We start from the raw sequence: 25259 nt of genomic DNA, 5'->3' as shown, positions 1-25259 counted from the left end.
ACTTCAGAGACTGACATTTAAATACTTATCTTGTCAGGTGCTACATGTAGCTCAGTGTCATGGGATCATTTCTTTACATCAATCAATCAATACTTTGTCAATTTGCGACAAGAGGTTCCTGGCCTGCATGATTCACACATCTACAGACATGGGGCAGCTAGAGGAATCACGCCACAAGAATTGGAAGGACTTGTAGCTGTCTTAGGACTCACCAAGCAAATCTCGAAACAGGTAAGAATGGAGTTGTGAAATGAAATGTTGGGTCTTTAGGTGTGTCATGCATATTTTACACATTATGTAATGTATGTGCATGTATTAGTTTCTCATTTTGTGCAGAGTAAGGTGAAAGTCCTGAAAATAAATAGCAACTTGTTTGTCAATTTATGTTATCATAAATTGTTCTCTTTTAATGCAGGATGAAACAGCACGGATCTCACTATGTGAAAACCAATCCTGGTTACCCATACAGTTACTATTTGGTTTATTAAGTTGCAGCATTCCTCCAGTGTTGAAAGGTGAATTACTACTCACCTTGGCAGCCCTAGCCAAATCACCAGAGATAGCTGCAACATTATGGCAGTCTTTAGAAGTGTCACAGGTAAGCCCTAGCCAAATCACCAGAGATAGCTGCAACATTATGGCAGTCTTTAGAAGTGTCACAGGTAAGCCCTAGCCAAATCACCAGAGATAACTGTAACATAATGACAGTCTTTAGAAGTGTCACAGGTAACAAAATCACCAGAAATAGCATGAAATGTTACAGTGAAAGTTTACTTGTTTCTGGCAAAAGATCCGTGCATTTTAAGGTCTTGTGGTAGTGATAATAACTCATTTTGAAATCACTCACCAGAGATAATGGTCACTTATTAGCTAATCATTAAATTAAATATTTTAACATGCTTTATGTAAATTTGTTAATAATATATATTTTCACTCGATAGCAAGACTACAAACCTTTGCATAGCATGGATAACAAGATAATACATGGCATTCTGCACGTTAATTTTCTTCCCTTATTTTCTGTTTTCCTTGAAATCCAGATTTTGCCCACTGTACAGACTAACCAAGCAAGTGGAATTGAAGTGGAATTGGATGAGATTGAAGCCCGGAATGAAGAATTCCCAATGACGTTAGGTTTCCTGGAGTTTATGAATGTGTTGACAGATATTCCCATTCCAGCTTCCTTGGGAGCTGGATTCCGATCACCTGGATTTGATCCCTATTTGGAATTCCTGAAGGATTCCATTTTCCTGAAATTCAAAACAAGAGCTTACAGGAATCCTGGGGAGAAGGTGAGAAAACAAGACAAGTTGGACACAGAATATTCTTGAGAGTTGTATTACACTGTTAGAGTATACACTTAGGTACTCTGAACACATGAATATTTATGAGTTATATTACACTGTTAGAATATACACTTAGGTACTCTGAACACATGAATATTTATGAGTTATATTACACTGTTAGAGTATACACTTAGGTACTCTGAACACATGAATATTTATGAGTTGTATTACACTGTTAGAGTGTAGGCACTCTGGACTCATGAATATTCAGTGTGCAACTTGAATACATTATTCCCATGCTGCAATAGCCCGTAGCAAAGATACCCTATAAAGTCACAAAATCAACTTGATACTTCTCTGAAATTGCAAGTAATTGTAGATGACATAAAATCATGAAATGTTCACCAGAACCCAAAATTATGAAAATGTCTCTATTTCCTGGAGTGATGTCCCCAGTATTAAAGCTCAATTTGCCAAAGATTGGCTCAATAGGGAACTTGCTACCCAGACTGAGCATGCTCAGATGCAAAGGACTATGGGATTATCTGTGGTTATCGTAATACCTAATCTGGAGCTACTGATAAAATTAACCCCCACAATGGTCAGGGTAACTATGAATTGATTATTTGCGGTTACAAACAATGTATCACCATTGTTTACAATACTAATTGCTTAGTATTTATTATCACATTTCCCCATGATGCAACATTCAACATGGCGGGTTTGCAAAATCCCTATTTCAGTCTTCTGTTGGTTGCTCTCCTTTTGCACTGTATCTGATATTGACTTTTTTCAAATAATTGTATTCTTTGACTCTAGTGGCAAGTATCAGAAGCAGTTCTCCAGATTCTGTACAAGCTGATGAAAAACTATTCACCACAAGCAGAAGACTTTGTAGAACAACAAGTAGAAATACAGGGTGGCGGTATGGTACTAGCTAACAAACCAGCAGGTTATAACCTAATGATTCATATGCTGAAAGACAGTCCCATGTTAAAACTGGTAAGGACTTATTGTGTTTTTAAGGGGAGGGGAATAGGGGAGGGTACTAACTAACAAACCAGCAGGTTATAACCTAATGATTCATATGCTGAAAGACAGTCCCATGTTAAAACTGGTAAGGACTTATTGTGTTTTTAAGGGGAGGGAGTTCTTCAGGTAAACACTCTCATTTGTGATTTGATTTTGTCGGGAAAGAAAATCCTTTAAATCTTTCATTTTGTGTTAAATTTCAGATCTTGAGTTTAGTACATGAAGCCACATTATCACTTGATCAGTACACTGACTTCCCTGGCAAAGAGAGTCTACAGAAGACATCACTTTTGTGTCTCAAGATGATTGAGTGTGCCTTGGAAAAACAGGAAATATTCATGGATCTATTACGGGAATATAATTCCAGTATCTTGGTAGCGCCAATGGATAAGTTACTAGTGGGAATTAATCCAAGAACTGATAAACCGGATCACCTTGTTCATATAACAAAGTAAGTTTGTGTACTTCATTTTGATGACATTGTAAGAAAAGTCCAGTCAGACTTATTTCTGTCTTTGTACACTTGTATTGATTACTGCTATCAACTTAAAGGAAAAGTCCAGTCAGACTTATTTCTGTCTTTGTACACTTGTATTGATTACTGCTATCAACTTAAAGGAAAAGTCCAGTCAGACTTATTTCTGTCTTTAGTACACTTGTATTGATTACTGCTATCAACTTAAAGGAAAAGTCCAGTCAGACTTATTTCTGTCTTTGTACACTTGTATTGATTACTGCTATCAACTTAGAGGAAAAGTCCAGTCAGACTTATTTCTGTCTTTGTACACTTGTATTGATTACTGCTATCAACTTAAAGGAAAAGTCCAGTCAGACTTATTTCTGTCTTTGTACACTTATATTGATTACTGCTATCAACTTAAAGGAAAAGTCCAGTCAGACTTATTTCTGTCTTTAGTACACTTGTATTGATTACTGCTATCAACTTAAAGGAAAAGTCCAGTCAGTCTTATTTCTGTCTTTGTACACTTGTATTGATTACTGCTATCAACTTAGAGGAAAAGTCCAGTCAGTCTTATTTCTGTCTTTGTACACTTGTATTGATTACTGCTATTAACTTAAAGGAAAAGACCAGTGAGACTTATTTCTGTCTTTGTACACTTGTATTGATTACTGCTATCAACTTACATGTGATTTTGGATGGTAGAATAGCACATCACTTTAAACCTACCCAACTTTGAAAACTTGCAAAAGAAGCCCCACTTCATGTACAGATATATGTGTTTGGGGCATTTCCTGCAAGGGTTTATGGGAAAACCTTTGATGTTTACATGACAACTACCCTGGAAAGATATTCAGTTAAATGTACAGAGTACATTTGAAATTTAGATAAACAGAAAAAGTAATGAGAAAGTTTCTCTTTTAATTCTTATTTTCATGATTCTATTTTATAACAGGTATGTTACCTATAATTCATTTAATGCTGAGTTGGCGTTATTAAGTGTCAAGATATTGTATTGGGTAACACAGTCCTCCCTAGTTCAACCAAATTTAGTTGGTATGCTCACAGCTAATCAGGTAAGATGTTACAAATGTGTGAGTTGAATTTTCAACTTTAATTTGTGTCAAGATATTGTATTGGGACATGCAGCCCTCCCTAGTTCATTCTGTATCTGTATCTGTATCTGTATCTGTATCTGTATCTGTATCTGTATCTGTATCTGTATCTGTATCGTAGACGTACAAGCACCAATACTGGGTTGTCACGTACATAGTCAAGGGTCATATGTGGGGCAATACAATCAAAGTACTAAGGAGCCCTAATATTGATAGCATTCAGTACAATTTTGAAGACTTCTATGTTGGGTGCATAGTGATCTTCATGAGGTTCAAATTTACTTGGTATGCTCTCAGCCAATCAGGTGAGATGTTGCTGTTGTGTTCTGAATTCTCAGCCTTGTTTAGCATCAAGATGTTGTATTGGTTCAGAGAATGTATCGGTCGACTCAGAACATTCTGAAGAATAAATTGACAGAATCTGCCTTTTGAGTGTACCTCAGCTGATACATAAAGTCATTTAGAGAAGTTCTTGTGTGCACTACTTTTAATTCTCAGTAAAATACTGATTCATATTTTCTTTCACTGAAATGTAGGAAGTATCCAGGGACATCCTGCATGGATTTGTGGAGTGTTTAGAAACTGAAGATATTGAGGAGTTTGATAGAAGACTGGAACAAGATTTTGGTAAGAATTCAAATGTTTACTGTTAACCATAAACTGTTGTAAAGTCATTCTATCATTATCCCTAAAATTGATAAATTTGATGACGATCAAAAATTTGAACTACTTGTAATTTCTTCATCAGCTTGGTGGATCACATGAATTACAATGATTATAATACAAGTTATACATGAGCCAAGTTGAACAAAAAATATGGAATTTATACCCTGGTTGCACTGATCAAGACAATGTATGTCTATGTCACAACAGTTCGTGTCTACGTCACTAGTTCTGCTGTATTTGAAATATGAGTCAAAATGTTAAAAATTGCCATTAATTTTCCCGACTTTTCTTTTATATTAGTGGCACTGATATAATTATATTATTCCCCAATTTTTTACTTCTTTTGCCTGGAAAATACTCTCATGAGTAACGTTTTGTCACTATTCCTCTAGCAACTTATGACAAGCCCCCTTAGGTCAGTTGTATTTTCCTCTAGCAACTCATGACAAGCCCCCTTAGGTCAGTTGTATTTTCCTCTAGCAACTTATGACAAGCTCCCTTAGGTCAGTTGTATTTTCCTCAAGCAACTCATGACAAGCCCCCTTAGGTCAGTTGTATTTTCCTCTAGCAACTCATGACAAGCCCCCTTAGGTCAGTTGTATTTTCCTCAAGCAACTCATGACAAGCCCCCTTAGGTCAGTTGTATTTTCCTCTAGCAACTCATGACAAGCCCCCTTAGGTCAGTTGTATTTTCCTCTAGCAACTCATGACAAGACCCCTTAGGTCAGTTGTATTTGCCTCTAGCAACTCATGACAAGCCCCCTTAGGTCAGTTGTATTTTCCTTGTCTGAATAACGAAAATCTTTGGGGAATAAAGTCTAATTGTTCAACTCATTCAAAATAATGTTTTAGTAATATTAATTATTTTACTCCTTTATAGATGATGAAAATAGTAGTATGAGTGATATAAGAAATGCAACAAGACAACATATTATGAAGGTCCTTCAAGACTCATTGGACCAATCATCACCTAACTTAGCTCATTATCTGTTAGGATTTGAACTGAGAAAACCAGTATCTACAACCAACCTACAGGAACCAGGTAAGAATTACAGCCAAAATTATAATTGTGTTCAGTTTCAAAGATCAAGAACCAGGTAAGAATTACAGCCAAAATTATAATTGTGTTCAGTTTCAAAGATCAAGAACCAGGTAAGAATTACAGCCAAAATTATAATTGTGTTCAGTTTCAAAGATCAAGAACCAGGTAAGAATTACAGCCAAAATTATAATAATTGTGTTCAGTTTCAAAGATCAAGAACCCGGTAAGAAGAATAAAGAATAAATGAAGTTTTGATGTGATAACGTAGAAACTGATTTAAAATAAAGCTGTATCTTCTCATACAGCCCATGAAATAACACATGTATTTCCTTGCTTGTGGTAAGTAGGAATGAGACAAGGTTCATGTAAAGACATACAATGTAATTACTGCCGGTAACTCAAAGTATCAACACCACATCAGCTCCTGATCCCATAATTCTCCTTACTAATCGAATGCTACACATTATAATGATGGAGTCTGACTTTTACAGTTACACTATAATTTCCATAGATATGAACAAGCTGTTAAAAGCATCACTTGAACCTACATCACAGACACACCCTGTAACCTACATCACAGACACACCCTGTAACCTACATCACAGACACCCCCTGTAACCTACATCACAGACACCCTTTGTAACCTACATCACAGACACCCTTTGTAACCTACATCACAGACACCCTTTGTAACCTACATCACAGACACATCTTGTAACCTACATCACAGACACATCATGTAACCTACATCACAGACACTCCCTGTAACTTACATCACAGACACACCCTGTAACCTACATCACAGACACTCCCTGTAACCTACATCACAGACACCCCTGTAACCTACATCACAGACACCCTTTGTAACCTACATCACAGACACATCTTGTAACCTACATCACAGACACATCATGTAACCTACATCACAGACACATCATGTAACCTACATCACAGACACTCCCTGTAACTTACATCACAGACACCCTTTGTAACCTACATCACAGACACTCCCTGTAACCTACATCACAGACACACCCTGTAACCTACATCACAGACACTCCCTGTAACCTACATCACAGACACATCATGTAACCTACATCGCAGACACTCCCTGTAACCTACATCACAGACACCCTTTGTAACCTGCATCACAGACACACCCTGTAACCTACATCACAGACACCCCCTGTAACCAACATCACAGACACCCCTGTAACCTACATCACAGACACCCTTTGTAACCTACATCACAGACACATCATGTAACCTACATCACAGACACCCCATGTAACCTACATCACAGACACACCCTGTAACCTACATCACAGACACCCTTTGTAACCTGCATCACAGACACATCTTGTAACCTACATCACAGACACTCCCTGTAACCTACATCACAGACACACCCTGTAACCTACATCACAGACACCCTTTGTAACCTACATCACAGACACATCTTGTAACCTACATCACAGACACATCATGTAACCTACATCACAGACACACCCTGTAACCTACATCACAGACACACCCTGTAACCTACATCACAGACACACCCTGTAACCTACATCACAGACACTCCCTGTAACCTACATCACAGACACCTACATCACAGACACTCCCTGTAACATACATCACAGACACCCTTTGTAACCTACATCACAGACACCCCCTGTAACCTACATCACAGACACCCTTTGTAACCTACATCACAGACACCCCCTGTAACCTACATCACAGACACCCCCTGTAACCTACATCACAGACACATCATGTAACCTACATTACAGACACCCCCTGTAACCTACATCACAGACACACCCTGTAACCTACATCACACACACACCCTGTAACCTACATCACAGACACCCTTTGTAACCTACATCACAGACACCCCCTGTAACCTACATCACAGACACCCTTTGTAACCTACATCACAGACACACCCTGTAACCTACATCACACACACACCCATGTAACCTACATCACAGACACCCCCTGTAACCTACATCACAGACACCCCCTGTAACCTACATCACAGACACCCCCTGTAACCCACATCACAGACACCCACTGTAACCTACGTCACAGACACCCCCTGCATAACCTACATCACAGACACCTCCTGTGTGTGAAGTTGTGATTAGCTCACTTCATTCAAGAAAACGTACCAGTTTTTATCATGAGTTATATCCTGAAAACCTTATCAAATTATCATTAAATAATTTACAATGTTTTTGTTTTCTAGGTGTGCTAGGTTCACCTAAAACCTGTCTACATTCCATCCTGTCTTTGCTGAGTAAAGGAGTAGAGAGTCGTAGTGGACCAACCTGTATATATGACACACCATTGTTTGCTATGCTTGGATACAAACTTATATATGCCCTCTGTGCTAACAAGGACACTACTGGACCCTGTATGCGATTTCTACGAGCATCTCATGATTTCTTTTACACACACCTCCAACATTTGCCATTTCATCTCAGAGGTAGGTATTCTTTAATCTACTAATTGTCTTAGTAGAATGTAACCATCTTTTCATTACTATACAGAATACATATAGGTACAATCTTTACTTACACTTCACCTATGTCTCCATTCCCCTTTGCCTTCTCTTCCTCCCCCTCCCCGTCCCCTTTTGAAATATCAAACATATGTATTATGAATTAAAATTCATTCTATGTGTAGTTATAGAGGGATAGCTTTTGTATATTTCAAAAATTTCTATCATAATTTTATATCATAGTGTGTGATTAGCTTTGTGTATGTTATCATTGTTTTTTCGTAGAAATGTTCAAAAGTAGTGATGGATGTGGGAGGTGGGAGTTGGGGTTGCCACTGACAACACTATATTGTAGTTATTACTTGTCTTTATGGCATAGCATCATTAAAGTGGATAACATGCATATACAAGTTTGTGTGGTGTCAATAGTATCTAATGTCTGTAGGGAAGTGAGTGTCTTCACAAAATTTCAAGAAATTTATTGCTAGTCTAGTTGATATTACTCAAAATCAACTCTGTGGTTTTTTTTGCTTTTGTAGATGATGCCGATGAAGTTTTGCTTAGCAACCAACAGTCATGGTTACTAAAGAGCATTGCCATGGAGATCAAGGTGACTGCTGCAAACAGGCAGAGATCCCACACACAGAGATTAATGAGACTAATATTGGAAGACACACAGGCAACGTTTAGGGATGGAGGTAAGATGGATAGTTGCTATGGAAACAGCAAAGTTTAGGGATGCAGATAACATTGGTGATTGCTATGGAAAATGCAAAGTTTAGAGAAACATCTCAGATGTAGGTAAGATTGATAGTTGCCATGGAAACAGCAATGTTTAGGGATGCAGGTACATGGGTAGTTAATTGCTTTGGAAATTGAAAAGTTTAGGAATGCAGGTAAGATTGTAGTTGCAATGGAAATGACAACATACACATGCACACATACACACAGTTTACATACGCACATATACACATACATGGAGACACACATGCACACACACACACACACACACAGCCAATAAACTTGTTTTCTTAGAACAAGGTAATTTAAATCATGGATTTCTTGCTATTTGTTCTACATATTACCGATATTACCGATATACTATTTAAATTAGTGAATGAAAGATAAACCTTATTATTTATCATTTCAGATATCAATTTAGACACAGAGACAACTATTGGAAGGGAACCCAGTTTACTGGAATCAACATTGATGACCACACATATGAAGACAAAACAACCTGCTGCAGGTAATTGTAGTGACATTCACCCCCCCCCCCCCAGTCAAATGTAATAACCCTTATACAGTATTCCCTATGTGCAGCCAAAGTAGATACTCACAAGTTGAAAAGTAATGACTTCTACCCCCTCACCCCTGATTCCTTGCCTCCCTTCTACCCCTCACCCCCCTTCTACCCCTCACCCCTGATTCTTCGCCACCCTTCCTCGCCTCCCTTCTACCCCTCACCCCTGATTCCTTGCCTCCCTTCTACCCCTGATTCCTCGCCTCCCTTCTACCCCCTCACCCCTGATTCCTCAACTCCCTTCTACCCCCTCACCCCTGATTCTTTGCCACCCTTCTACCCCCTCACCCCTGATTCCTCGCCACCCCTCTACCCCCTCACCCCTGATTCCTCGCCACCCTTCTACCCCCTCACCCCTGATTCCTCGCCTCCCTTCTACTCCCTCACCCCTTGATTCCTCGTCTCCCTCCACGTACAACTTGGGTAGTGAGTGGTTACATCTCAAAGTGGATGACAGCTGGATGACAGCTTGACAGCTTCAGACTAAAAAGTGTTTGTTTAATGCTACAAATGTTTGAAGAAGAGATTTGTAGTACTGTAAATAATCAGAATTTCCATCTCAATTTTATTCCAGAGGAAAAACTTTCCCTGTTAGATTCCTTGGATTTCTGTCAGGATACACCGGATCCTTTACGCTTGGACTACTTGGATCCAGGAATAGTGGAAAGAGTCATTACATCATTTGAACATAAGAATGAGAATGGTGTTACACTATGTAATATACAATTATTACATCAATATCTGATACAAGAACTGAACACCTTACAGGGGTCAGCTGCTGCAGGTCAAAGGTCACTCATACAGCAGGTAAATAGTCAACTTTTAGGAACTTTTTTGTCATGTGGTATTTGTGAATTAATTTACATCGAATAGTAAACATTCTGTTCAACAGGGGTCAGCTGCTGCAGGTCAAAGGTCACTCATACAGCTGGTATGACCCCATGTGACACTGGAGTAGTACATGAATGTCAGGAGTCATTTTCAAATAAATTTACATCAAATCAAGAGTTATTTTCGTTATTCCCCCTCACCAGTATTCAACACTAGAGGGTGCTATATTCTCCACTTCCAGTTTGCATTGTACAATGGGCAATCAATACATTTTCCGAGAACAAAGATTTACACTTTTATTGACTTCCAAAGTAAGCTCAGACATTAAGAGAGATTAAAAATTTTTGTTCGGGTTGAATATTTTTTGTGTGCATATTTCCAGGAATGACAGGATATAGGTCACTCAGATGTCATGAAAGTGGCAAATTAAATGCATAATACCTTTGTGAAGTGTATTATGATTACAATGTTACTTCTCAATCACTTCTCCTAAGTCATTAATGTTTTGGTGAATACAGTTTTAAAATACTTTTACAAATATGTTGTCATTTGTAGGAGATTGGGGCTGTGCTGAAAAATGTAGTTGCAAGAAATGTTGTAAGGGAAAGTTTAGCAGCCAAAAAACATGCCTTTGAAGCTTGGAGACAAGTGACGGAAGTGATGCTAACAACTTGTCCATTGGATATTTTGAAACCTGACACACGACAAGATGTCATTCTAAAACTCTTACAAGATTTATTCAAAAAGGTAATTGTGATTGGTTGGTTTAACCCATGTGATCAGGTTGGCTGCCTTTGTACATGTATCATGTGATCTAATTGGTTGTTTTGTCCTATGTTAACTGATTGGTTGCTTTGTTGCTTCAAATCATCTGCTTTGATTGACTGCTTTGCATCATGTGATCTGCTGATTTGAATACTATTTAGGAAAGTTTAAATTCAGATATACTCCTGATAGCTTATTTTGTTTCTGTGCAGTTAAAAGCAAGCTCAAATTATTTCAGTACATTAAAATGACTAAGAGGTCTGTATGTTTGTGTGTGTGTGACTAAGAGGTCTGTGTGTGTGTGTGTGTGTGTGTGTGTGTGTGTGTGTGTGTGTGTATTGTGTGTGTGTGTGCATATGTGTATGTCTGTATATATGAGAGTATATTTCTAAGTAGTCACTGCATTAAACTGACCAATCAAATTTCATCTCTTATATTCAGGTAGCCAATCCTGAAGCTCGACAGGAACTAATAGCACCAGTGGCAGCTGTGATACTAACACTGATGGTGAACTTACGTCAAAGTATCGTACATGATCAGACCGATAATGATGCTACACAATACCTTGCGATGTTAGATACGTCAAGTGCGTCAATGTCAGCTTTGGCGAGTCAGAGTACAATACTTGGTACTGCAACAAGTCTGACTGCATCACCTTTAATTATTGTACTTAGAGGACTTATTGAGTTTATTTTGCAATCAGGTAAGAAAAGTCATACATATATTCACAATAATTTGACATTTTCCCTAGCATAGAAATTGTTTCAGCTAAATAAGCAAAAATAAGCTTTGTGTGAATATGCATAATTTATGCACACAGTAATTTACATAATTTATGTGCACATTAATTTACATAATTTATGCTCACCTTAATTTACATAATTTATGTGCACAGTAATTTACATATTCTCATGTGCTGCTTTATTTTGGTGCCTACATTGTCTAGCAAAAATAGCTGAAATGTGTAGAGCCAAAGTGTGTACTTTCACTCTACCGTATTCAAGTTGTTAAATGTCTTCTTGATACAAATGTATTACGTTCACTTCGTCTTGGCTTTATCATTTGGATGTTGTGTTATCAGTGTGATCAACAATGTTTGGTCAGAGCCACATCCAACCAAGTAACGTCAACAAAAACTTAGATAAGTAATTTCTGTCCAGTTTAATAGTGTATCACATTGGTTGGCCAGAACCAGATCTCACTTTGAGCTGGATTAATTGAATTTCATGCTCACTGTTGATAGTATATATCTGGTTACACTCAACCATTATGGTTTATTTCTTACACTAATTGGATAAAGGTTAAGTCATTTCAGTTGTGGTGATGTTTCTAAGCTCTTCTCAAACATGTTTTATTAATTGCAATGATAATTTTTGTTGTAATTCACTCGTTACCTTCTTCATACAGGTGGTGGACAACAAAGAGTCAGGGCTAATTTATATGGTGCATTGTTGAATTTCCTCCGACTTCCCCAGAAACCCAAAGAAATAGCCACTCTGGATGATAAAAGCAGTGTATTAGATTCAGTACAGTTATCAGAATATGAGAAAATGGTGAAAAACAACATGACTGTGATAAATAGCTATGGTGAGAATTTCATGGAAATGGTATGTCGGGATGCATGTGATGGCCATGAAATATTAAGGGTGAGTACATGGACTCTAATATTCTAGTAACTGAAGACTAGAAGTCTGCTACATCTAACTTGTAGTCAGGACAACGTCTTCATTTGCTTGGTGGCAGGGTCACTTTCTCTTTATGTCTGTGTAACTATCTAATATAAAATGACGCATGAATATTTTTCTGTTTATTTACAAATGTTCACAATCTCTGTGATCGACAGCATTTGAAAAATTCCAACAGTGGTTGCCCTACCCAAACTCTATAAATATTGTACTGTAACATCGTAATCTGTCCCTTTGTTTATTAAATAGAATTCATTTAGAATTTGAATTTTTTTTTCTGTTTTTTTCCAGATGTTAGCAATCTCAGTGATTGACAGCATGGTATCATTTGACAGACACCAACAGTGGTTATCCTACCTGAAATCTAAAGGCTACTTACGTCATCTTGTTGAGAGTATTGTACAGAATGATGAGGCTTTACAAAATATGTTAAAACCAACTCCTGAACCATTGAAAGCACTTTATATCTATGAATCTAAAATGGTAAGAATTGTAATACTACATGTATGTATTGTGTGTGTGTTTGTTTGTGTGTGTGTGTGTGTGTGTGTGTGTGTGTATGTATGTATGTATGTATGTATGTATGTATGTATGTATGTATGTATGTATGTATGTGTGTATGTATGTATGCGTGTGTGTATGTATGTATGTATGCATGTACATGTATGTATGTATGTATGTATGTATGTATGTATGTATGTATGTATGTATGTATGTATGTATGTATGTATGTATGTATGCAATTGTACACACTCTTTCTCTCTTGTCACCAGCTTCCTTTAGTTGATAGTCCATTTGTAAGTGTATTTCCTTAGAAGTAAGGTTAGAATTCTAGAAAGTTGCAACTGACAATGCTAGTGACATATATGATTACTTTTTTTTACAGAGTTTATTTACTAGGCTTGCAGAGAGACCAGCTGGAGCACAAGAATTGTTATACTGTGCTTTACTAAACAGACTTTCAGATTGTAAGTTTCTAGACCTCAGACCAGAACCAGAAAATCCACGGTAAGTACAAATAGTGTGTTTGGGAACAATATTTTTATATATTTACAGCAATGCAATGCAGTTCAATGTATATACAGTATAGCTCATGTATCCATTCTAATACTGCTAGCGGGGTGTTAACATAGGGCTACATGTAGGTGAGGTGTCAATGCCAGTCTGGTGTTAGAACTGAGCTAGCCAGGTGATAACATAGTGTTGGTGCTAATACAAGCTGGTGAGGTGTTAGCACTGAGCGAGCCTGGTATTAACGTAGGGCTAGTGCTAATATATGCTGGTGAGGTGTTAATGCCAGTCTGGTGTTAGCACTGAGTGAGTCTGGTGTTAACATAGGGAAAGCACAGACATCAACCCTTCCAGTTGCTAATACACCAGTAGGATATTAGCACTGAGTTAGCCTGGTATTACTATAGTAGCATTTGGCTGTTGTAGACATAATCCAGTTGCTAACATACATGTATACTGGTGAGGTGTTAGTGCCAGTCTGGTGTTAGCACTGAGCTAGCCTGTTATTAACATAGGGGTAGTGCTAATACATGCTGGTGAGGTGTTAGTGCCGGTTTTGTGTTAGCACTTAGCTTACCTTCTGTTATTCCATTCAAAAGTGATTCATTGGTTTTGTTATATCCACCAAAAATATAATACATTCTGTTCTTTCATTGACAAAATCATTGTGATAGAAGATTACTAAAGTTGTATAATAACAGTAATGCTACCAAGTTGACATTGATATTTTATTATCTTTTTTGTCTAAGACCAAGTGTAATGGGAGGTCCTCTTGGAGATGTTGACACAGAGGGCTTTGTACCAAGTGTAATGGCAAGGTATAGACAACTACTATTCCCAGCATTGAAGTTAACACGAGCCATCATGACATCATTGGGTACTAGACACAGAGATGCTGCCAGTCAGGTAAGAGTGTGTATGTATGTATGTATGTGTATGTGTGTATGTGTGTATGTGTGTGTGTGTGTGTGTGTGTGTGTATGTGTGTATGTGTGTGTGTATGTATGTATGTGTGTGTATGTATGTGTGTGTGTGTGTGTGTGTGTGTGTGTGTGTGTGTGTGTGTGTGTGTGTGTGCATGTGTGCGTGTGTATTTTTGAGAATTAATGTGTGTATAATTAAATTTTCATTTTTGAATTTCTACTACAGGTAATGCAGTTCCTAATAGCTCACAGTGATGTATTCAGTGCTGTACTTAAAGATAGACATGTACACATCAATCTACCTGCATTGCAGGAATTAGCACTGACCACTGGGGTTATTTACCGCACTGCCACTGAAGGTGAGATGACATATTCTAAAAGGAAAAGTCCAGTTAGACTTATTTCTGACTTTAGTACACTTGTATTGATTACTGCTATCAACTTACATATGACTTTGGGTGAAGAAGCCATACTGCACATGACATGTGTTACACATTTTGGGGATTTCCTTCAAAGGTTTATGGGAAAATTCACATGACACGTGTTATACATTTTTGGATTTCCTTCAAAGGTTCATGGGAAACCTCTCATGACCCAAATCTGAAACACATATAATTTTATTATAATCATTTACTGCTTCTGAAGGTGAGATGACTTACTTTAACTATTAACAAGGTAGACAAAATTATAGAAATTACATTATGTATATGTAATCAAACTAGGGAGTTATAGATAGGGCTGGTCAAGCAATATGTGTATAGTTTGTCAGATATTGATATCATGTTATACCAGGTGTACAATTGTCAATAATATTCAAATTTTGTGACTCCCAGGTGCATCATACACAGAGTCATACCACCAGGACCAATCACAACTTGAGTACCAGGGACATCTGTCACGTATACAGCGTCAAATGTTGGCTCTGATACCAAGATATTGTAGTCTGGATCACTGGAATAGAGAACTAAAGAACACAGACAGTATTATCAGCTCTGATGGAAAAGATAAGAAAGATGACATTACTGAACAAATATTAGAAATCTCAACTAATGTTATTGGATACTGCAGAGCTGTTGTCACTAGTTCAGGTCAGTTTGTAATCACTAACTCACACTCACTCACTCACTCACTCACTCACTCACACACCCACCCTTACACCGCTCCCACCCACCCACCCACCCACCCATCCATCCACTCCCTTGCTTGCTCACTCACCCATCCATCCATCCACCCACCAACCAGCCCATCCACCCACTCACTCACTCACTCACTCACTCACTCACTCACTCACTCACTGAGTGAGTGAGTGAGTGAGTCACTCGAACAAGTATTCCATTAGCCAACCATTCAATCAATCAGTCAAGTAATCTGTCCTTCAAATAATCAATTAATCAATTGTTAATCAATCATTCAAATCTAACTTCTCCTACATACTAATGTCCATAGTCTGGGTATCTGAAAACAAAAGATTATACAATTTGGCCACTGAGAGCACTGTTTGGCATCAGCTTTCAGACCAGAAGTGATAATTGTGTAATAGCCTCCTTTGAAAAAATCATTTCCAAATGTTTCAGTTGTCAAACATTGGTTATATATTCAACCTGTCAAAATATTCTGCTAACATTTTTAGTCCCCGTCGGACGAAGTCCGGGACGGGGACTTATGGATTGGGTTCCGTCTGTCCGTGTGTCCATCCGTCCGTCTGTCCATCCGTCCGCAGCCGTTTCTTGGAGATGCCTGGACTGATTTTTTTCAAACTTGGTACAGGGGAAACATACAATGACATACATGTGCATATTCATTGTTGTCCTGATACAATCCAATATGGCCACCTGGCAGCCATTTTGTTTGCGATTTTTCTATGTCCAAAGCCATAACTCAGACATGTTGAACAGATCTCATTCAAAGTTGGTATTAGGACAGTGTTCTATGACATACATGTGCATATTCATTGTTGTTGTGATACGATCTAATATGGCCGCCTGGCAGCCATTTTGTTTGCGATTTTTCTATGTCCAAAGCCATAACAGACATGCTTGAACAGATCTCATTCAAAGTTGGTATTAGGACAGTGTTCTATGACATACATGTGCATATCCATTTTCATCGTGATATGATCCCCCATACCCGACCCATCCTTTATTGTTGTAGGCATGTTCCATGTCCAACAAGCAGACACAACATATCTAAGTCTGTTTGATTTAGGTTCACAAGTGTTGTTGCGTGATCAGAGTAGTGATAATTCCTTAAAACCCAATCATTGCGGGGAATATGTCATTCTCAATGACTTGTTCAGATCATGTAATGTTTACAATGTAGAAACTAATGGAGTCGTCTTTTTTTTCAGCGTCCAATTCTGAATATTGTCATATTCTGTTCACTGCCGGATTAACAGAGGCAAGATCTCGGGATTTGTATACATTGGAAGGTAAGACTAAGATCTGGTGATTTGTATACATTGGAAGGTAAGACTAAGATCTGGTGATTTGTATACATTGGAAGGTAAGACTAAGATCTGGTGATTTGTATACATTGGAAGGTAAGACTAAGATCTGGTGATTTGTATACATTGGAAGGTAAAGCTAAGACTTTTATTTATCATGACTTCCTACTTGAAAAATCAATGTGAAACAACATATGCCAAGTCTGTGTTTGTAATTCAATGTAAAACAACATATACCAAGTCTGTGTTTGTAACTCAATGTAAAACAACATATACCAAGTCTGTGTTTGTAACTCAATCGAGTCAACGTAAAACAACATATACCAAATCTGTGTGTGTAATTCAATGTAAAACAACATATACCAAGTCTGTGTTTGTTACTTAATGTAAAACAACATAGTCCAAATCTGTGTTTGTAATGTCAACATATGCCAAGTCTGTGTTTGTAACTCAATAAATGATGAAAGATTGGTTAATGTCTAAAATGTACTTTTTTGTATGTATAATAATTTTTTTTACCCTTTTCCAATGTATTGAGTTACAAACCCAATCCTCATCCATATGACCACTTTAATAGTGTAATAACTGCTTGTCCCTAGATATACAATTATCAGCTGTGTCAAGTGGACACCCACCTAGTCTTGGAGTTCTTGTCAGACACCTCAAACAGTGTACCACTGCCTTCATACCAGCACTAGAAAGTTACAAACAATACGTCCAGAAAATGCAGAATGTTCCTGAGCTTGCACCGGAGGAGCTTAGAGAGGTATTTATGACTTTCTGTAGAAATAACGCTGTACTTTAAATGATGGTACTGTGGCACAAATAAATTTTACCTGTTCCAAAAAAAGAGCCCTCATAATTATTACCCTTGGTATGGACCTATAGTGGCACAACAGCTCTTTATACTTCTTCAACTCTCCAGTGAGCATACAATCCATTGCAGTCTGTATAAGACATAGGATTGTATATTTCACATTGCAACTTTTGGTTCCCAGTTATAGAGCTGTGTTGACTTGGACACATTGCAACTTTTGGTTCCCAGTTATAGAGCTGTGGTGTTGACTTGGACACATTTGTACAGTTCAAATCTTGGCCAAGGACTAAAATAGCCATTCAGTAACAAACCAACTTACCACCTGTAAAAATAATTAGCTGTCTTTGACATTAAATTTGTACTTTATTTTTCAGCTTTCTGTTAGTATGGGTGTTTCCAGTACAGACAAGATGTCAACCCATCATAAACATCACTTAGCTACAAAACGTCTTACACAGATTGTTGAACATAAAGCTAAGGAATTGATGCTGTATTACTGTATCCTTTGAACTGTGTGTGTGTGTGTGTGTGTGTGTGTGTGTGTGTGTGTGTGTGTGTGTGTGTGTGTGTGTGTGTGTGTGTGTGTGTGTGTGTGTGTGTGTGTGTGTATCTGTGTCTGGCTGTCTGTCTCTCTGGTATGTTTGTCTATTGATCTGTCTGGGTATGTGTGTATTAATTTGTGTGTGTATGTCTATGTCTCTGTCTGTCTGTCTGTCTGTGTGTGCATTTGTGTGTGCCTCTGCATGGCTGTGTATGTCTGTGTCTGTGTGTGTGTCTGTGTCTGTCTGTCTGTCTGTGTATGTGTGTGTGTGTGTGTGTGTGTGTGTGTGTGTGTGTGTGTGTGTGTGTGTGTGTGTGTGTGTGTGTCATTGTCTTTAAACTAATGTTAGGTAATGTTTTGCAAAATACAATTGACATTTTGTATTATCTGTATTAATATATAGACCATACAATTGATAGATATCAAGCAGGTTGTACTTAACTCATATTTATAGATATCATTGAGAATTCACTATTTCTGTTATGGCGCCACCTAGAGTTCTATCTGATCCATTGCCAACCAAGTGATTCTTCAAGTTCGTTGCATCCTGTGATATCATCAAGAACTGAGAAACCTAGAAATCTGCTAAGTAAGTTTTAAAGTAATACGTGTCTTTTTTAAGTGACCATATGGATTGACAAATCTTCTCATCAACTGAAACACGTCTCACTCATGAATATTGGCACCCTTTCTGCACGAGAAAGTAGAAATTACACTAGTATCACTGTGTGTGGTAACTTTCATTCTGTAATCAGTATAATAGCCATTGGATGAAAAGGTCCCAACCTCTGCGTCATCATCAGTTCTTCAGTGATGTTTTCCTAACATTACGGTTGTAAAGTATAAATTTGGACACAAAATTATGCGTGGTTGACAAAATGATAAAAAAATAGCTTTGCAAGTAATCAAAACATGTGCTACAATGAGTGACTGGTTTCCCGACTTGTATACTGGCAGTGACCTCTTGTTTGTATTCGATGCTAATAATCTGTGACCTTTGTTCATATTACCCAAATGTGTGTTTGTTCGTGTAAAGGTTCCTTCAGTGTCTGAGAAAAATGGTATCACCTGACTGAATAAGTTTCCACTGCAGCATGAGTACAGATTTATATTGAAGTCTGTATGTCTCAGATGTTTAAATTTGTGGATGTAATATTGACATATGGGGTAAATACATGTAAATTTAGTGATTTCTATTCTTGTTCCTATTTAGACTACTCCAGTTACTCCATTGGTGATAGTTATGACAATACATCACTACATGAAGGATTTCCTAAACTAGCTGGTGCTACAGACAGTGCTACCAAAGAAGATCTAGAACAGGTGAGTTGTGTCTCTTACCATGTGTTAACAAGTTTGGTTACTTTGTGATCATTACCATTTCTGTACTATACACACTGATTGCAGGAGCCCAGTAAACAATTAATTGTGTACATTTCACTCTGATTGCAGGAGTCCTGTAAACAATTAATTGTGTACATTTCACACTGATTGCAGGAGTCCTGTAAACAATTAATTGTGTACATTTCACAGTGATTACTGGGGTCCAGTTAGTCTTGCTGCTAGACGTTCAGGCTTTCTTTCGATGCTATAACTATAAGCGAACGAAGTTCGCATGTGAGGGCTTGCCCGAACAGTCTAGCGAATGTCATTTTCAGACCGGACATTCCATTGAGATTACGATAAGTGGTGGGTTGGGCCATATGTGTATGCATATATATACTTTAATATATTCAATCTCTGCATGCAGGTGTTGACAAACACATTTATGTCATTACTATGTCTTATCAGTTTATGGTAATTGTGTTTGATGAGTGTGTAGACGTTGTCATTCACACATTTTAGTTAACGCATTAATGGTTATTTTTACAAGCCCCTCCTTAAGATGAATATGCATGAAAATTTAGCTATTGTCCTCTGTTTGTGCTTGTCGCTAATACGGTTCTCTGATTGGCAGTTATTTATATCCTGATGACATTCGCTAGACCTCGGATGTTCCATCCTCGATAGCGTTGTTCGGCTGTGTGTCGTATTTTATCGGAAGAACATCCGAGGGCTAGCTGATAGACTAGGGTCCAGTGAACACTGTATTGTGTACATTTCACAGTGATTACTGGGGTCCAGTGAACACTGTATTGTGTACATTTCACAGTGATTACAGGGTTCACTGTGACTATTGGAGTAGTAGTGTGCATGCTGCAACTGTTTACACCATTAAACCAAATACAGAGCAGACACTTTGTAAGGGATGATTGTGTGCTATCTATACTGTAATTATCTTAACTTCAAACCTTGTGATCAGTTTCAGTAAACTTGATACATTATTTGTTTAAACTTAATGGCACGCCAGAAAATAAAAGGCATTTTCATTATGTTCACTAAATGATGCAAAATTTTAGAGGAACATCAAGTTTTCCTCTACACGGCATCTTTTGCTGTGTGTCACATTGCATCATGGGAGTCAGCAAAAATGTTTATGCAATGGTTGAACAATGAATATTCATGATGTTTTCACTGAAGGTGATTGGTTCTTAGAGGCTAACTACAATTCCACTTGATGTCGCTCTGAAATTACATGTAATGTAGATGAAATGTTAAAAATATGAAATGACTCTCCAGAACCCAAAGTTCTTGAAAATGCCTTTATTTCCTGGAATGACATTTCCCTGCATACTTCTGAGAGAACCACTGTAAATTTGAAGAGAATAGCTTTGTTGTGATCATACAACCAGTGACAGGCAAGTATTGACGAGCAGAACTTGTTACAAATAGAGAAAGTAAAGAACAGAATTGGATTAATAACACTTAGCACAGAGACATGTATCCTTTATTAAGATCAGTGTTATGGCCTCTGAGTCTTTACATGTTACACATACATGAAAAAACCAACTTCGTATGTGAATGTGAGCTATTTTGTAAAGAGGCCACAAAACTGTCAAATGATGGAATGTACATTGCAGTAATACAAGTCTCTGTACGTACAACATGTTGTGCCAAGTGTTATTAATACAATACATTGTTATTTTCCCTGGGTGTAACAAGTTGCACTTGTAAATGCTTTCCTGTCACTGGTTCTAATTCCTTCTTGTATTTATATTAACATTTATTTGTTTCTTTTTTTTAGCTAAAACTTGATGCTGTTGCCTGTTTGAATGAAGCTCTGTTTGAAAAACTCCAGAAGGTTGATTCATGTTATGGAAAATCTCGTACTCTGTATGGATTTGTTCCGGCAGTTGTGAGAAGACTTCAGCGACTTCTGAAACTACACACTGGAACATAGTGATATAGATGAAGACTTCAATTACTTCTGAAACTACACACTAGAACATAGTAATATAGATATAAATAAACCCACATAATTATGGAATTTATGATATTTTGAGAGACTTGACATCTGTGTGAAACATTCTTGTCTATTGTGAACTGCAATGATCTATTGAGTGGACTCTCTGACTATAATTACCCGTAACGTAGCAATATGTATATTTGTATCTCATGTGATTGCATCTGGCCAATGAAAATAATCGATATAGTCACTACCCCTGTCCAGAGTGACCAGCAGTACTGCTCATACTATCGAAGTGATCATGACCTCTGACCTAGCTTCAAGTTTTGGGTCAACTCACACGCAGTCAAATAATAAATCTTACTATTAGACATGTCTGCTTATATTGTTTTACACTTTCAAGTGTGGTGGTCGAAAGTAAATAATAATGTGAGTGAACTTTTGTGGTTAAATGGGTTGAAAAAATGATTACATTATTAGTACTACACTCAAAGTTGTATTCACCAATGAAATGACTTTATGCAAACATGACAGCCATATTGCTTTTCATACAGCGAGTCATATCCCAAATATGCACGCCACCATTAGCTTATGTTATTCTAAATACGGGAACCGTTAGCAGTTCAAGAAGAAATGTTACCTAACAGATTGCTAACGGGATGTATCTTGAATGTGACTTAACAGATTGCTAACGGGATGTATCTTGAATGTGACTTAACAGATTGCTAACGGGATGTATCTTGAATGTGACTTACATCAAGATCATACAAAACCAGGATTCCCACTCAAACTGTTATTAGAGAAGATTATCGTAACTTTTTTATCAACTTTAAAGTTTAATCATGGACTTCACTTCACTTTTTTTGTCTTTTTGTATTCAATACAAATATACTATTCTGAAAATATTTTGCCATGTTTTGCAGTTGCCATGGAAACAATGAGTTTATACATCAGAAAATATAATAAAAAGAATTTATGAAATGTTGATGTACATTGATGAGAATAACATGTTATGTATTGACTATCCTTGTCTTAGGTTTAGTATCATGGCTGTTTAATCCTAGTCTTAGGTTTAGTATCATGGCTGTTTAATCCTAGTCTTAGGTTTAGTATCATGGCTGTTTAATCCTAGTCTTAGGTTTAGTATCATGGCTGTTTAATCCTAGTCTTAGGTTTAGTATCATGGCTGTTTAATCCTAGTCTTAGGTTTAGTATCATGGCTGTTTAATCCTAGTCTTAGGTTTAGTATCATGGCTGTTTAATCCTAGTCTTAGGTTTAGTATCATGGCTGTTTAATCCTAGTCTTAGGTTTAGTATCATGGCTGTTTAATCCTAGTCTTAGGTTTAGTATCATGGCTGTTTAATCCTAGTCTTAGGTTTAGTATCATGGCTGTTTAATCCTAGTCTTAGGTTTAGTATCATGGCTGTTTAATCCTAGTCTTAGGTTTAGTATCATGGCTGTTTAATCCTAGTCTTAGGTTTAGTATTATGGCTGTTTAATCCTAGTCTTAGGTTTAGTATTATGGCTGTTTAATCCTAGTCTTAGGTTTAGTATCATGGCTGTTTAATCCTAGTCTTAGGTTTAGTATCATGGCTGTTTAATCCTAGTCTTAGGTTTAGTATTATGGCTGTTTAATCCTAGTCTTAGGTTTAGTATCATGGCTGTTTAATCCTAGTCTTAGGTTTAGTATCATGGCTGTTTAATCCTAGTCTTAGGTTTAGTATCATGGTTGTTTAATCCTAGTCTTAGGTTTAGTATCATGGCTGTTTAATCCTAGTCTTAGGTTTAGTATCATGGCTGTTTAATCCTAGTCTTAGGTTTAGTATCATGGTTGTTTAATCCTAGTCTTAGGTTTAGTATCATGGCTGTTTAATCCTAGTCTTAGGTTTAGTATTATGGCTGTTTAATCCTAGTCTTAGGTTTAGTATCATGGCTGTTTAATCCTAGTCTTAGGTTTAGTATCATGGCTGTTTAATCCTAGTCTTAGGTTTAGTATCATGGTTGTTTAATCCTAGTCTTAGGTTTAGTATCATGGCTGTTTAATCCTAGTCTTAGGTTTAGTATCATGGCTGTTTAATCCTAGTCTTAGGTTTAGTATCATGGTTGTTTAATCCTAGTCTTAGGTTTAGTATCATGGCTGTTTAATCCTAGTCTTAGGTTTAGTATTATGGCTGTTTAATCCTAGTCTTAGGTTTAGTATCATGGCTGTTTAATCCTAGTCTTAGGTTTAGTATCATGGCTGTTTAATCCTAGTCTTAGGTTTAGTATCATGGCTGTTTAATCCTAGTCTTAGGTTTAGTATCATGGCTGTTTAATCCTAGTCTTAGGTTTAGTATCATGGCTGTTAAAGCATGACAAACTGTGTACAGTGTCATCCTATTTCAAATACAATTATATCATGGATATAAATATATGCTGTATCTTCTTTGTCGACCACTTCTTTAATAAATAAACCGTAGTGTTTTGGACTTAGGTGGAAAACACCACATTACCCAATTCTAGCCGTTATCCTATTCTTCAGGATCACACAAGAGAAAGCATTGCAGCCTTGAAAGTTGAACTCTTTTGTCTTTGAGCAAGATTATTATGGTCAATTTTCTCATGAAATTGGGAGCAAAATACTCCCACAATTTAAAACTGAAGAGCAAAGTAACATAATACATGTCAAATATTCACTGTAACAAGTACCATGTTTGTCTGTTGAATACAAATAATTGCAAATGTTGTCATGAAAATAGTCAATATGCAAGTGGGCTTCAAAATGTGTCTGTCAAATGCAGCTAAAGTTAAAATGTCACTGAATGCAGGTATTTACAGAAATTCACCACAACTTCCTAGGCTATATTGTAGCTGTGTGAACTGCGTTGCTTTGCATTGTGTGTGACTTGACATACGTCAAGTATTGTTGCCAGGAACGTCCGTACTTCAGGTAAATATATGTATTTTATTGTTCTTGCAGAGCACCTAGCACCTCTATTAAGCAGGGTTCATGCAGTTTACCCAGGGTTCCAATTTACTGGCATTCTATTTTAACCAGGGTTCTATTTTAATCAGTATTCTAGTTTAGCAAGGGTTCTATTTTAGACAGGGTTCCGATTTAACCAGGATTCTAGTTTGACCAGGGTTCCAGTTTAAATCTTCACCTTGAACTCTGGAAAAAGCTTGCTTTTAAGTTTTATAAATAGTTTCTGGTCTAGATAGAATTATTCCCATGTTAACACAGATGTGAATCTATTATTACCAAGAGGCTTGCTATGCGATTAGTAATATCGTACGAAGTTATTCATTTATTTCCCTTAGTTCTTGTCAGACTTTTTTTGTCAAAAATTATATAGCAAGTGGTATTTAATCAAGAGTAGTGGAAGTAAAATTATGAATAGTCTAAGAAAATAATCAACTACAAAGAATTACCAACACAAACTAAAGATTGCAAGACTTCACACCTTTCCTGATCAATTGAATTATCTTTTTGAAATGAATTACGTTTTGCTAACTAAGAAAATCTCTCGTTTTATATTTTCAAAATGCAAAGAAGAAGAAGCCGAG

At 37.2% G+C, this 25259-nt stretch overlaps 1 protein-coding gene across 1 annotated transcript in view; it reads left to right on the top strand.

Annotated features, from left to right (window-relative positions):
- LOC144452634 (nuclear pore complex protein Nup205-like) overlaps positions 1-22646 on the top strand; it is a 38196-nt gene extending 15550 nt beyond the window's left edge. Inside the window, exons 12-37 of the mRNA XM_078143759.1 lie at positions 38-231; positions 416-598; positions 1041-1292; positions 2106-2288; positions 2522-2769; positions 3734-3854; positions 4430-4520; positions 5440-5601; positions 7853-8092; positions 8647-8805; positions 9258-9356; positions 9985-10217; positions 10797-10988; positions 11448-11709; positions 12414-12652; positions 12983-13174; positions 13578-13699; positions 14452-14608; positions 14852-14984; positions 15459-15713; positions 16973-17053; positions 17668-17834; positions 18260-18383; positions 18881-19015; positions 19640-19749; positions 21551-22646. Coding sequence (XP_077999885.1) covers positions 38-231; positions 416-598; positions 1041-1292; positions 2106-2288; positions 2522-2769; positions 3734-3854; positions 4430-4520; positions 5440-5601; positions 7853-8092; positions 8647-8805; positions 9258-9356; positions 9985-10217; positions 10797-10988; positions 11448-11709; positions 12414-12652; positions 12983-13174; positions 13578-13699; positions 14452-14608; positions 14852-14984; positions 15459-15713; positions 16973-17053; positions 17668-17834; positions 18260-18383; positions 18881-19015; positions 19640-19749; positions 21551-21706 — 4490 coding nt within the window. The 3' untranslated portion in view covers positions 21707-22646. The remainder of the gene's footprint in view (positions 1-37; positions 232-415; positions 599-1040; positions 1293-2105; positions 2289-2521; positions 2770-3733; positions 3855-4429; positions 4521-5439; positions 5602-7852; positions 8093-8646; positions 8806-9257; positions 9357-9984; positions 10218-10796; positions 10989-11447; positions 11710-12413; positions 12653-12982; positions 13175-13577; positions 13700-14451; positions 14609-14851; positions 14985-15458; positions 15714-16972; positions 17054-17667; positions 17835-18259; positions 18384-18880; positions 19016-19639; positions 19750-21550) is intronic.
- Positions 22647-25259: the final 2613 nt, after the last annotated feature.

Source organism: Glandiceps talaboti, chromosome 23 (assembly GCF_964340395.1).
Source record: "Glandiceps talaboti chromosome 23, keGlaTala1.1, whole genome shotgun sequence".
Lineage (NCBI taxonomy): Eukaryota > Metazoa > Hemichordata > Enteropneusta > Spengelidae > Glandiceps > Glandiceps talaboti.
This window is presented reverse-complemented; position numbering and strand designations above follow the sequence as displayed.